The 14802-nt window shown below is 44.6% G+C and overlaps 1 protein-coding gene across 2 annotated transcripts in view; it reads left to right on the top strand.

The window, feature by feature from the left end:
* The window catches only part of FAM193A (family with sequence similarity 193 member A), a 127444-nt gene that overhangs the window by 22653 nt on the left and 89989 nt on the right, over nt 1–14802 (top strand). Inside the window, exon 2 of one of the 2 annotated variants that reach the window (XM_075930865.1) lies at nt 11797–11862. The exons of the other annotated variant lie outside the window; for it this stretch is intronic. Coding sequence (XP_075786980.1) covers nt 11797–11862 — 66 coding nt within the window. The remainder of the gene's footprint in view (nt 1–11796; nt 11863–14802) is intronic. 2 annotated transcript variants of the gene reach the window in all.

Below are 14802 nucleotides of genomic sequence, written 5' to 3'. Positions count from 1 at the left end.
TTTTTCCAAGAAAGAAGGAAAATCCTTCAGTTACAGATCTGAACAACACTGGGTTCTTCTGCTAGTGGAAAATTTTAAACCATACATTTTTGGGAAAAAAGTCATATAGTTATCTCAAGCAAGAAAGTCAGATTGGTTGCTTTTGAGAATAATGTAGTTGTGGATGATGGTGACAGTTATTTGGTTGGTAGATGTTTGAGTAGGCATTCCACTGCTCTTCTTAAGTACAAGGGCCTTATTTCCTGGAAAGAGCCCTCACCTTTCCTGAACTCTTGTGGTAGTTTTTTGTTTTGTTTTCGTGTGTGTGTGTGTGTGTGTGTGTGTGTGTGTGTGTGTGTGTGTGTGTGTGTGTGTGTGTGTGTGTGTGTGTGTGTGTGTGTGTGTGTGTGTGTGTGTGTGTGTGTGTGTGTGTGTGTGTGTGTGTGTGTGTGTGTGTGTGTGTGTGTGTTTGCTTTAAGCAAAGCATTAGACAGCTGCTGTTGATCCCGTTCACTCTTGGAAGGATAGGTCATCTTTTTTTGATCAAGCTTTATATTTTCCTTCTGTCTGTTTAGAAGTGTAACAGAAGCTTAGGGGTTTGTGGGTGGAGGAGGGTAATTACTAGCACTCTTCTCCTCCCCTCCCCCAAACCATATGTGTAAATGTTTGCTGCTGAGGCTATTGAGATATAGTTCAGGAGTGGTATATATCAGAGGTAGGGATGTTAAGTAGCAGTTAAATAGCTAATCGAGTAGTCAATAGAATTTCTATTGACTACTTGTTTAGTTATTCAGGCGGAGCGCTTGCTACCCCTGTTGCGGCTCTACTCTTCTAAATGTAGCAGGAACCAGGTGTGCAGGCAGCCCAACTCTCACAACATTTAAACGGCAGAACCACAGAAGGATTAGTTCTAGGGGGCGGCACAAGCTGCGACTAAGCAGTACTGGCTCATGCCAGCTCCAGGACCTCTGTGACTCTGCCTCCCCCACATTGCGGAGATGGTGCTGGGGGAACTGGCTTTTAAACTGGCTTCCCCAGCACCTGCTCCTGCTCCCTCCCTCCCCACCATTGCCTCAAAACAGAGGGGGTAGGGGCAGGGGACAAGTAATCGAGCAGTGACTCGACTGCCTGATAAGCCTAAGATTACATTCCTAATCAGAGCCAGGCGAAATACGGCTCATGGGGTCAGGACTTAAAACATTTATGAGCGTAAAGGTCATCTTACTAGCCAAGATCAAAATTAGAGTTTCAGTTTTCCACAATAATGTCATAGTTTGACAACAATACACGACAGTGTTTCTCAATCTTTTTTTTATAAAGTACCCCTTTCTCCAAAATAAGTACCCCCTTTAAAAAAAAAAAAAAGTACCCCCAGTGCCTACATTTTCAGACACAATTTTTTTTCTACCATTGCAACACATTTGTTTAAACAACTAAATTGTAGCCAGGCAGGCAATGAAATTTTTGGCTGTAAAAAGCACAAAAATAGTAAAGCGCTGTAAAACTTAAAACAAAAATTCAGTTTTTTCCAAATTTCAGTGGTGTTGGCGTGTCCCCCAGACTTCTCTAGAGTACTCCTCAGGGTATTCGTACCACTGGTTGAGAAACTGATGCACAGTAGTGCAGTAATGCTTTGTTGTTGCAATAGTGATCTTTATTCTTCATATTTAAACAAAGAGCGCTGAAAACAGCATTTTTAGGTCATAGGTGAAAGTGCCTACAAAAATGTAGACTGAGAACTAGTGATGTTTTAATTGAAAGGAGATGCTATAGGTAGTGCATTTCTGGGTGATAATGGCTCACCTCAGAAGGTGATGAACAGAAGGCAGAGTTATTTCTGCTTACTCATACTAGAAGAGCATAGACACTAGCAAAAACAAATTAAAAAAAAAGCCAGAATATTTACTGGTTGCTAATGTTACCAGCATGACTAGAGCCAACCAAAGGACCTGTTCTAAAGGCACCATAAAATCTAACTCTTCTGTGGTTGAACCTTTCTAGGGCTTTGTAATGAGAATGTCAGAGTAAGGAAGCCTGCCTCCAAATTTTCTGTTCTCTTCTACTTCCACCAAATATGGATAACCACTGAGTTTTTTCACTTTCTGCATTTTCAAGCATGTTTGCTTGATAGAGTATCCTCTTATCTTTCTAAAATGAGTTCAGATAGCATTTCAGAATTGGTGACTTGGTGTTCAGCTCATTGAAGTGGTGATAAAAATAACCCCTTTATTATTGAGCAGTCAGCAAATGATAACCTTTGTCTAACTTTGGGTAATTGGCATTAATATAAAGACAATTACCTAAAGTATATACCCTAATAAGTCTATTAGTCTCTAAGTTGCCACAGAGTTCCCTATTGTTTTTTGCTAGTTGCCTAGTTAGTGTTCTCCAACTCTTACAAGCTAGATGGTTGCAAGCACATTGGATGTATTTAGGACTGTCATTCTTTTGGGTTTGGTTTTTTGTTATATGCATATTGAGATTATTCTACTGAATAATTTGTCCCATAATTCTGCTCTAGAAGCTAACTTCTGTCAAGAAAAATTAAAGGAACACCAACTTAATCATGCTGTGAAAAATTGTGTAACAACTAACAGTTAATAGAACTAATGGTAAGAGAGAAAGTGTTTTTATTCCCATTTTATACCTTTGATAGTACTTTGTGTGTACTCAGTTTCCGCAACAAGAGTGAAAATAGTGAGTACCTCTGTCCCTCAGATTGGCAAGTGGCAAGTGTCCAGAGTTGCTTTATATACCTTGTACATATCATAGGAGTGTTGCTCAGAGGCCAGAGTCAAGGTAGCAGTCTCCAGAGAGGGATGGGTAACTCAGATCCACTCTACTCCTCTGGGTTCTGACCCAGGGTCTTCCCAAGTAGTAGAACATACATGACCTGTTACCCTTATATGTGAGTCACTTTTCACATGTTTTCTATGCCCCTTTTGGTGTCACAGTTTGGTCTTGGATCTCCTCTTTGCTGCTTGTTGGGCTTGTGCTGGGTTCCTCACTGGGTTCCCCACTGGTCTGCCTTTCATAGAATCATAGGACTGGAAGGCACCTCGAGAGGTCATCGAGTCCAGCCCCCCACCCTCAAGGCAGGACCAAGCTCCGTCTACACCATCCCTGACAGATGTCTATCTAACCTGTTCTTAAATATCTCCAGAGAGGGAGATTCCACCACCTCCCTTGGCAATTTATTCCAATATTTGACCACCCTGACAGTTAGGAATTTTTTCCTAATGTCCAATCTAAACCTCCCCTGCTGCACTTTCAGCCCATTACTCCTTGTCCTGTCCTCAGAAACCAAGAGGAACAAATTTTCTCCTTCCTCCTTGTGACACCCTTTTAGATATTTGAAAACCGCTATCATGTCCCCCCTTAATCTTCTTTTTTCCAAACTAAACAAGCCCAGTTCATGAAGCCTGGCTTCACAGGTCATGTTCTCTAGACCTTTAATCATTCTCGTCGCTCTTCTCTGTACCCTTTCCAATTTCTCCACATCTTTCTTGAAATGTGGCGCCCAGAACTGGACACAGTACTCCAGCTGAGGGCTAACTAGTGCAGAGTAGAGTGGCAGAATGACTTCACGAGTTTTGCTTACAACACACCTGTTGATACAACCTAGAATCATATTTGCTTTTTTTGCAACAGCATCACACTGTTGACTTATATTCAACTTGTGGTCCACTATGACCCCTAGATCCCTTTCCGCCATGCTCCTTCCTAGACAGTCGCTTCCCATCTTGTATGTATGGAACTGATTGTTCCTTCCTAAGTGGAGCACTTTGCATTTCTCTTTATTAAACTTCATCCTGTTTACCTCTGACCATTTCTCTAACTTGCTAAGGTCATTTTGAATTATGTCCCTATCCTCCAAAGAAGTTGCAACCCCACCCAGTTTGGTATCATCTGCAAACTTAATAAGCGTACTCTCTATCCCAATATCTACATCATTGATGAAGATATTGAACAGTACGGGTCCCAAAACAGACCCTTGCAGAACTCCACTTGTTATCCCTTTCCAGCAGGATTAGCACCATTAACAACAACTCTCTGACGACGGTTATCCAGCCAGTTATGCACCCACCTTATCATGTCCCTATCTAAGTTATATTTGCCTAGTTTATCAGTTTAAATGTAGTAAGAACTAGGCAGCTTTTACTGCATTTGAAAAGTAGAGGCGTAGCGGTCTGGGACCTGGTGTAAGCCAGGACTGCTGAGTCCTAGCTTGTGCAGGGTCCCGGCCTTACCCCCGCTGCAGTTTAAATGTTGTAGGAGCCGGGCTGCCTGCGCATTCCACTCCTGCTACATTTAAACAGCAGAGCTGCAGCAGGATCCCTTACTGACTAATCGTATACTGGATATAAATTGTATCAAGTACACAGTTAGTTAGTTACTTGCTTCTTAACATCTGTACTTCCTTACCCTGCTGACAATGAGTTGTTGCTCTCAGCTCCCATACTCAATGGGCTTCCAGCAGCTTGGCAAGATAGGCTTGTTTCCAGCAGCTTCTTCAAGAAACGCACCTGTTTCAAGAAAGATGACAAGCGGAGGCGAGTGGTTGTGGCTTCCAGTGTCCAGAGCAGCTCCTTAACCCTTGCTTCCCTAGTACAGGGTTGTGACAGAATGTAAGGTTCACATGAGGAAGTTATTCTCACAACAGAGAATAATTTTCAAGTAAGTGGATCTGATTGTAAAATGAAAAACTAGTGACGTGATACTTTACAAACACCTTGTCATCTTTTAGTAATAGAAATGTAGCCGTGTTAGTCTGGTGTAACTGAAGCAAAATGCAGGACTATGTAGCACTTTAAAGACTAACAAGATGGTTTATTAGATGATGAGCTTTCGTGGGCCAGACCCACTTCCTCAGATCAAATAGTGGAAGACTATTTTCTTCCACTATTTGATCTGAGGAAGTGGGTCTGGCCCACGAAAGCTCATCATCTAATAAACCATCTTGTTAGTCTTTAAAGTGCTACATAGTCCTGCATTTTGCTTGTCATCTTTTGATATTGTAGAGCAGTGGTCTCCAACCATTTGGGGTTGCTGGGCGCCAGGGGGCGTGGCCGTTCGCCCGCCGGGAGCCCGGGGAGGGGCGGGGCCCCCCAATAGCCGCATTCCGGGGCCGGCGCTCTCTCCCCCAAGCGCCGCGCGCCCAGGGCCGGCGCTCTCTCCCCCAAGCGCCGCGCGCCCGGGGCCGGCGCTAGCGCTTTCTCCCCCCCCCCCTCCCCATGCACCGCGGGGGGTGAATCCGCGGTGCCTCCAGGGCCGGCGCTCGCAGTGCGCCACGCGCCCGGGGCCGGCTCCGGCACCGCGCATGTGCCACGTGCCCGGGGCCAGGCCAGCCCTGAGCACTTGGCGGGCGCCGAGAAATGCCCCCGCGGGCGCCATGGCGCCCGCGGGCACCGTGTTGGGGACCACGGCTGTAGAGAATGCAGGACTTTCTCCTTCTCTCCCTTTTAGGGTAAACAACTACCTGAATGCCAAAAACAACTTTAGTTATGACTCCTTCATGGGTGTTGTGCTTCACTTGCTCCATTTCAGGTGTTGGAGGTTTCAGACACCTGATTTCCTGTGACAACTGATTTTGTATATACAAAAATCAGCAATGTACTGAAAATACTTTTTTGCTATATTGAATAAAACGTAATGTCATACTCTTTGAATTGGACTTGAGCGGGGAGTTTCAGACATAATTGCACCATGACCCTCTTCTGACAACAAAGAATATTACATGACTCAGAGTGGAGGCCAAAATCTGAGCCCAGCTGCAGCAGGTGCCACCATTCCAGGCATGGGAGGAGAGAAAGGAGAGCAAAGTCCAAGCCTAAAGGCTTCAGTACCATGCAGGGGCCTGTAACCTGAGCCCTGCAACCTGCCACTTTTACGTCTTGATACACAGTATTGAAACCCCTGGACAAGGGGAAGGACAATGCTGAATAATTTGTCTGTTAGGTTATATGGTCATAGGGTCTTCTCCATGAGTTACCAAAGAGAGAACTCCATTGTCACTAAGAGCCTGTAACAGTAGAGTTTAACATGCTGTACAACAACTAATCATTGCAGCATCTCTTGTGGGTTAGGCATTGAGCCATTTTTTTTTTGGTAGGAAGGAGAAGTTAGTAGAATTCCCCTTATTCAAAGCCATCCAGGGAGTATGCATCATTAGTCAACAATTCCTAGCTCCAGTTCCTGTGATAAGTCCACTAAACAATGCTACCTTTCTCCATTTTAAAAGTTACATGGATCATGCATCATATTCAGAAAATCATAGAAGATTAGGGTTAAAAGAGACATCAGGAGGTCATAGTCCAAAGCCCTGCACAAAACAGGACCAGCATAACCTAAAGGATTCTAGCCAGAGCTTTATGAAACCTAGCCTTAAAAGCCTCTTTAGAATATAACCTATTCCAATGCATGACCACCCTCCTAGTCAAATACTTATTTATAATAGCCTCTCCCTCCTCTTCCCCACCACCCCGGTAGTTTGAGACCGTTACTTCTTGTTCTGTCATTTGCCACCTCTGAGAATAGCCTAGCCTCATCCTTTTTGGAATCTTCCTTCAAGTTGAAGGCTGCTATCAAATACCTCTCTTCCCCCTCCACCCCCATTCTTCACTTCTGAATACAGGCAGTCCCCGAGTTACGCGGATCCGACTTATGTCGGATCCGCAGTTACGAACGGGGCCGTTCCTCTCCCTGGTCTCCAGCAGACCAGGGAGAGGAAGCAAAGCGGTGGAACACGTGGGCAACGGACAAGGCTGTCCGCTGCCCACGCGCTCCGAGGCTTGGCTCTGCTTTGCCCCCCCCCCGGTCTGCAGACCAGGGGGACGGGGACGGGGGCAAAGCAGAGCCAAGCTGCGGAGCGCCCGGCCAGCTGACAGCCCAGATGCGTCTGGGCTGTCCACTGATCGTGTGCTCCACTGCTTGGCTCTGCTTTGCTCTGCTTTGCCCCCCCCCCCCCCCCCCCGCGCCCCTGGTCTGCAGACCAGGGGGACGGGGGGGGGGCGGGGGCAAAGCAGAGCCAAGCCGCGGAGCGCGCGGGCAGCTGACAGCTGTCAGCTGGCCGCGTCCTCCGTGGCTTGGCTCTGCTTTGCCCCCCTCCCCATCCCCCTGGTCTGCAGACCAGGGGGACGGGGGGGGCAAAGCAGAGCCAAGCCGCGGAGCACGCGGGCAGCGGACAGCCCAGACGCGTCTGGGCTGTCCGCTGCCCGCGTGTTCTGCCGCTTTGCTCCCCGTCCCCCTGGTCTGCAGACCAGGGGGACGGGGAGCAAAGCAGAGCAAAGCCACGGAGCCCGAGGGCAGCAGGACAGCCACGGCGCGTCTGGGCTGTCCCGCTGCCCCCGTGCTCCATGGCTTTGCTCCGGACACCTGTGGTACAGCAGCTGGGGTGCTGCCGGTTGGTCCCGTAGCCCTGCCCTGGGCTTCCTGGAATCAGCCGCTGATCAGTTTCAGCAGCAGCTGACTTGGGGATGCCTGGGGTTCTTAAGTTGAATCTGTATGTAAGTCAGAACTGGCGTCCAGATTCAGCTGCTGTTGAAACTGATCAGTTTCAGCAGCGGCTGAATCTGGACGCCAGTTCCGACTTACATACAGATTCAACTTAAGAACAAACCTACAGTCCCTATCTTGTACGTAACCCGGGGACTGCCTGTACTAAATAAGCCCAGTTCCCTCAACCTCCACTGGATAGCATACTTAGATTTCTAGAAAGCCTTGACAAGGTCCCTCACCAAAGACTCCTAAGTAAAGTAAGTTGTCTTGGGATAAGAGGGAAGGCCCTCTCATGGCTTGATAACTAGTTAAAAGACAGGAAACAAAGTGTAGGAATGAATGGCAAGTTTTCAGAATGGAGAGAGGTAACTAGTTGTGTCCCCCAAGGGTCCATACTGGGGTCAGTAATATTCAACCTATTTATAAATGATCTGGAGAAAGGGGTAAACTGTGCGGTGGCAAAATTTGCAGACAAAACTAAATTGCCAGTGGCATAGTGAGGGGGGAGACTAGGAGGGACAGTTGTCCCCAGGCGCTATGCTGTGGGGGAGGGGCGCCAATTTATTCCTCCTTTGCTCCCCCTTTTATTTCTTGGCTTGCCTACTCCTCCTCTGCCCCCCACTGCCACCAGCTGGAGCCTCATCTCTGCCCCCAGCCCGACCCTCCTCCATCTCCGCTGGCGGGTTAGTGCGTTCAGTGGGCCGGCCCCAAACTGGAGGGGGCGGGAGAAGGCATGGTACAATTTTCCCCTCTCCCAGGATCAGGCTCAGTTGTGCGCCAGGTTTGGGGCGAGAGGGAATTGCAAATTTTGTCTTTGCCCCCCCTGCGTGTAACACCCTAGCTACACCTCTGTAAACTGCTCAAGATAGTTAAGACCAAAGCAGACTGCGAAGAGCTTCAAAGAGATCTCACAAAAATAAGTGATTGGATAACAAAATGGCAAATGAAATATCATGTTGATAAAATGCAAAGTAATGTACATTGGAAAAAATAATCCCAACTATAAATACAATATGATGGGAACTAATTTAGCTACAACTATTGAAGAGAGAGAGCTTGGAGTCACTGTGTATAGTTCTCTGAAAACATCCACTCAGTATGCAGCAGCAGTCAAAAAAGCAAATAGAATGTTAGGAATCATTAAAAAGGGATAGAGAATAAGACAGAGAACATCTTATTGCCTTTATATAAAACCATGCTACGGCCATATCTTGAGTACTGCATACAGATGTGGTTGCCTTATCTCAAAAAGGATATACTGGCATTGGAAAAGGTCCAGAGAAGGGTAACAAAAATGATAAGGCTTTTGGAATGGGTCCCATATGAAGATAAATTAAACAGACTGGGATTTCTCATTTTAGAAAAGAGGAGACTAAGTGGGGATATGATAGAGGTCTATAAAATCATGACTGGTGTGGAAAAAGTGAATAAGGAAAAGTTATTTACTTGTTCCCATATCATAAGAACCTAGGGCTCAACAAATGAAATGTATGGTTAGTTGGTTTAAAACAAAAGAACTTTTTTTTTTCAGATAGCACACAGTCAGCCTATGGAACTCCTTGCCAGAGGAGGTTGTGAAGACTAGGACTTTAACAGGGTTCAAGAAAGAACTAGATAGATTCATGGAGGTTAGGTCCATCAACATTGGTAAGCCAGGATGGGTAGGAATGGTGCCCCTAGTCTCTATTTGTCTGGAAATGAGTGATAGGAGAGGATTCACATGAGGGTTACCTGTTGTGTTCCCTCCCTCTGTGGCATCTGGAATTGGCCACTATTGGCAGACAGGATACTGGGCTAGATGGACCTTTGGTCTGACCTAGTATGACCATTCTTACATTCTAGCCTCTCATAGTTCATGTCCCTCAACCCCTAATCATTTTCATTGCCCTCTGCTGGATTCTCTCCAATTTGTCCACATTGTTTCTATAGTGAAGGCCCCCAAAACTGGACACAATACTCCAGATGTGGACTCATCAATGCTGAACAGAAGGGAATAATTGCTTTCCTTGGTCTCCTGTCTGCTTCTAATACAGCTGAATATGCTGTTTAGCCTTCTTAGCCACAAGGGCACACTGACTTGTATGCAGCTTCTGGTCCACTATAATCCTCCAGATCCTTTTCTGTAGAACTGATGCTTAGCCAGTTTGTCCTCAGCCTGTAGCAATGCACAGGATTCTTCCATCGTAAGTGCAGTATTCTGCACTTGCCCATGTTGAACCTTATCAGATATGTTTTTTGACCCAATCCTCCAATTTTTCTAGGTTACTCTGTAGCCTATCCCTATCCTCCAGCATATCTACCTCTCTCCCACCTTAGTGTTATCTTCAAAACTTGCTGAGGGTGCTATCCATCCCATCATACAGATCATTAATGAACATATTGAACAAAACTGGCCCAGGACTGTTCCCTGGAGTACTCTGCTTAATACCAGCTGCCAACTAAACACTGAGCTGTTGATCACTACCCGTTGACCCCAACAATTTAGCCAGCTTTCTGTCCACTTTTATAGCCTATTCCTCCAAGCCATTCTTAAATTTCTGGCAAGAATACTGTGGGAGACGGTATCAAGAGCTTTGCTAAAGTCAGAGTGTATCACATCTATCAATATCAAATGCCAAGTACTCCACTTAGGAAAGAACAATCAGTTTCACACATACGGTATATCTAGACTACATGCCTCTGTTGCGAGGCATAAGGGAGTGGTCGACAAAGGCGTTCCCTGTCAACCGATCCGCGTCTTGACGGCTGCGCTGTGCGGACAATCAGCTGAGCTGGCACAGCGTGGAAGCCATTTTTATTTTAATGAAGCCGGGGATATTTAAATCCCGGCTTCATTGACTGTGTCGGGTAGTCTAATTTACATGCCTCTGGCAGCAGGGGCATGTAGCCATTTCCCATTCTGTATGGGTATGTCTAGACTATCTAGGAAGGAGTACTGTCGAATGCGATATGGGGGGGGGGGTCATGGAGGACCACAAGCGAAATATGAGTCAGAGTGACACTGTTGCAAAAACAGCAAACATGATTCTGGGATGAATTAACAGAAGTGAGCAAGACACGAGAAGTAATTGTTCCACCCTACTCTGCGTTGATTAGGCCTCAACTGGAGTATTGTCTAGTTCTGGTACTACATTTCAGGAAGGATGTGGAGAAATTGGAGAGAGTCCAGAGAAGAGCGACAAAAGGTCTAGAAAATATGGATTATGGGGAAGTGTGAAAGAATTGGGTTTGGAAAAGAGAAGACTGAGAGGAGACATAATAGCACCTTTCAAGTACCTTAAAAGGGTGCTACAAAGAGGAAGGAGAAAAATTGTTCTCCTTGACCTCTGATTATGATGGGACAAGAAGCAAGGGAGATTTAGGTTGGGCTTAAATAGCAGCAAGGGAGGTTTAGCGTGAACATTAGGAAAAATTCCTAACTGTCAGAGTGGTTAAGCACTGGACTTAATTGCTTAGGGAAGTTGTGGAATCTCCATCATGGGAGATATTTAAGAGCAGGTTGGATAGACATCTTATCAGGGATGATTTGTGGTGCTTGGTCCTGCCGAAAGGGCAGGAGACTACATTTGATGACCTCTTGAGGGCTTTTCCAGTTCTAGTATTGTATGCTTCCCCATATCCACAGAGCCATGTATCTCCTCATAGAAGACTGTTAGGTTGATCAGGCATGGCTTAATGTAGGTGTTACTGGATGTAATGCTATGGTCTGTGTTATGCAGAGTAGCTTAAATAACCTAAATGGTTCCTTCCGGCCTTAAAATTATATTATCTAATTTCAGAGTTTTTCTGAGGGGATGAGTCTAGTTTAGCTAATATGTAAAAACCTATTTTTTTCTAAGCTACATTATGAAGAATCTCCAAAAAGGTGGAACTCTTGTAAATTGAGGTGATAAAAATACAAAAACCAGAACAGTTAATGAGGCCTGTATGAACCTAGAAACTTGAGAAAACAGGCATTCATATTTTTGACTTTATATCCATTTCACTGAGTGACTTTGCTCTATATGTGGTGTTAGAATTGCATTAATAGTAGATAAACTCAATTTCTACTCATACTGTAATATTTTGAAATGGCCATAAAAATATTAACTACTGTATTTGGAGAATTTTAACACAAGGGAAGAAATGTCTTTCTGATCTCAGTGCCAGGTACCACCGAGAAAATAATTACTTCCACGCCATAAGTCTTTTGGAAAAAAAGGCTTATAATGATATAGGTATAAGCTCAACTGTAGTGGTCACTAGTGCCATTCTCTTTAAGGTGCAGTCGGAAACAAAAGATACTTAGCTGTTACAATCAGTCTACTCTTTTTTTTCTAGGTTTCATTAAATGGAAGCCAGTTTACAGATAATTCCGTTGGATCAGAGTTCACAGGTGTTTCTCAGGTAGGTAGGGTCAAGTTCGGTTGATCAGTATGTCTTCCATAAATAAATCATTCAGTGACTATTGAAATGCAAAAATGAGCCAGAGACTTCATTACAGAATTTAAGCTACATTATAGGTTTTAGGGCTTGACTCTGTTCTCTGAAGTCAGTGGTAGCCCTGGTCTATGTTAAAAAATTATACTGACTGTACTCCTGTTGAAAACAGTGATAGGTTGAAGGCAGAAGACTCCCTTCAATGTAGCTACCCCTCTTGGGGAGAGAAGTATCAGAAGGGTAGCCGTGTTAGTCTGAATCTGCAAAAGCGGCGGCATCCTCCGGCATCTTATAGACTAACCGAAGTGTTGGAGCATAAGCTTCAGGGAGACTGAAGTGTTCCCCTACAGGTTTTTGTATATTGCCATTCCTAATATCTGATTTGTGTCCATTTATTCTTTTACGTAGGGACTGTCCAGTTTGGCCAATGTATATAGCAGAGGGACGTTGTTGGCACATGATGGCATATATTACGTTAGTAGATGTGCAGGAGAATGAACCAGTGACGGTATGGCTGATCTGGTTAGGTCCTGTGATGGTGTTGCTGGAGTATATATGTTGGCAGAGTTGGCACCGAGATTTGTTGCATGGATTGGTTTCTGAGTTAATTATTGTGGTGCGGTGTATAGTTGCTGGTGAGAATATGCTTCAGGACACACATCAGGTATTAGGAATGGCAATATACAAAAACCTTTAGGGGAACACTTCAGTCTCCCTGGACACACAATTGCAGATCTAAAGGTAGCCATCCTGCAGCAAAAAAACTTCAGGACCAGACTTCAAAGAGAAACTGCTGAGCTACAGTTCATCTTCAAGTTTGACACAATCAACTCAGGATTAAACAAAGACTGTGAATGGCTAGCTAACTACAAAAGCAGCTTCTCCTCTCTTGGTATTCACACCTCCAGATCAGCTACTAGAAGTTGGCCTCATCCTCCCTGATTGGATCCACCTCATTATCTCTAGCCTGATTCTTGCCTGCATATTTTATTTATACCTGCCTCCGGAAATTTCTACTACATGCATCTGACGAAGTGGGTCTTTGTCCACGAAAGCTTATGCTCCAACACTTCGGTTAGTCTATAAAGTGCCACAGAACTCCTCGCCGCTCTTAGGGGGAGAGTTTCTCCTGTTTATATAGGTATTCTAAGTGTTACAGTGGTGCAGCTGCACTGGTAAGTATAAACTAGCCCATAAAGTTTCCACTAATTTCGTTGATGCTGAATCAAATACTAAAGTATTACATTTCATTAGGGTTTGATTATTTTCATAAACACCTGCAGGATTTATATACCAAATAGCAATGTGCTAGTGTGCTTATGAAACTGACTAAATGGTTTCATTGTGCAAGCTAACAAAGTGCAAAAGTGATAGCACAAATGGTGAAAAGTAAGTTAGATTTTAAAATAATTATTGAGCTAATAATCTTAGAGATGGAAACATGCACAGGGCAAACTTTAAATAAGGGTGGGGAACCTTTTTTGAGTCAGGGACTGCTAACTCTCAGAGATTAGTTGGACTGCACAAGTGAGAAGAAGCAAAAAATAAAACAAAACAAAAAAACCACTCTCTCACAAAAATTCCACAAAATGTCTTGATGTGGTATGATCTTTATTTTTTTTATTTAGAATTTTAGTGTGCTATCTGAGTTTGCTTTTTGCAGGGAAAAGCCTTTCCTGTCCTCGCACTCTTGCAAGGGATTCCCTCCTGTACTGCATGCCTCCTTAACTGTTAAGAAGGCATGGCTGGCAGCATGTGGCTTCAGTCTGCCAGACACTGTTCCCTGCTGCAATCAGCCTATTCAGGAAAGGGGCACGTGGGTGGGAAGGAGAGAAGAGAAGCTGGCCAGCTGTGGCCTCCCCTTCCTCCCAAAAGGTGCCTCCTGCAGGGGAAGGTCTCCGGAGCTTCCTTCTCTTCCATTCTGGGAATGGATTTCCGACCCCCCTTCCCTCTCTGGGCCCTCCCGCATGCCTCCTTATGAGCAAAATGAGTTTTGCTGGAAGCCTCTGCATCTGCTGGAGGCTGGAAAGCAGCTCAAACCTCTTTTTCACTGCAGCCTCACCAAAACACCACAGGGCTTCAGCACCTGGAGCTTCTTTATTCCGCCAGACCTCCTGCACGCATCTCTCCCACGTGCAGGAGAGGAACCAGACTGGATTAAATTGTTTGGTGGGCTGGAGGTTCTCCACCCCTGCTTTAAATTATCTCAACCAGCATCACTTTAAGGTTGTTCTGAAGACAAAAAATTATTCTAGGAAATGTACTTAAGTAGATTGAATAATAGTACGTTTAAGTAATGCTGATGTTTTTGCTCTTCCAAATTTGTTAACAAATAAAATGTATAAGCAAATGTCTACAGACATCAGATGCAGTTCCTCATTGAGGGCTATGACAGCTTTTGAAATTTGATAAGCAAAATGTAATTTTCTTTTCCCTCCCCAATAAGTGTACACTTTTTTCCTAGAAAATGTGACAAATAGATATGTATGGATCTAAATGCAAATTCATGTAATTGAAAAAGAGCTCAACTATTATTGTGGATATTTCCACATCCAATCATGCAAGTTGTCTCCACTTTTGGGCTGAGAGAAAGCATGAGAGATTTCAGCCTCTTGTTTCTGAGAAAGTTGCCAAGTTATGAGAGTAGGGGTTGAGAATTGGTTGCTTCAAGGTATGTTTGAGACAAGTTGCAATTTTACTGGGCAGAAGCAACCAGAAGTTGACATTGCTCGTTGCCCATAATCGAGATGGTAAATATTAATCTTGTTAAAATACAAAATAGTTTAGAAACTACCACTGTGTATAAGTTGTCCCACCTCTTTCTGAATCTCAGATATGTGCTTCATAAAACAAACATTTGTAGTTCAACTTTTTAAATTTGTGATGTAAATGCAGATTCATTTGGAG

Source organism: Pelodiscus sinensis, chromosome 5 (genome assembly GCF_049634645.1).
Source record: "Pelodiscus sinensis isolate JC-2024 chromosome 5, ASM4963464v1, whole genome shotgun sequence".
NCBI classification, from domain to species: domain Eukaryota; kingdom Metazoa; phylum Chordata; order Testudines; family Trionychidae; genus Pelodiscus; species Pelodiscus sinensis.
This window is presented reverse-complemented; position numbering and strand designations above follow the sequence as displayed.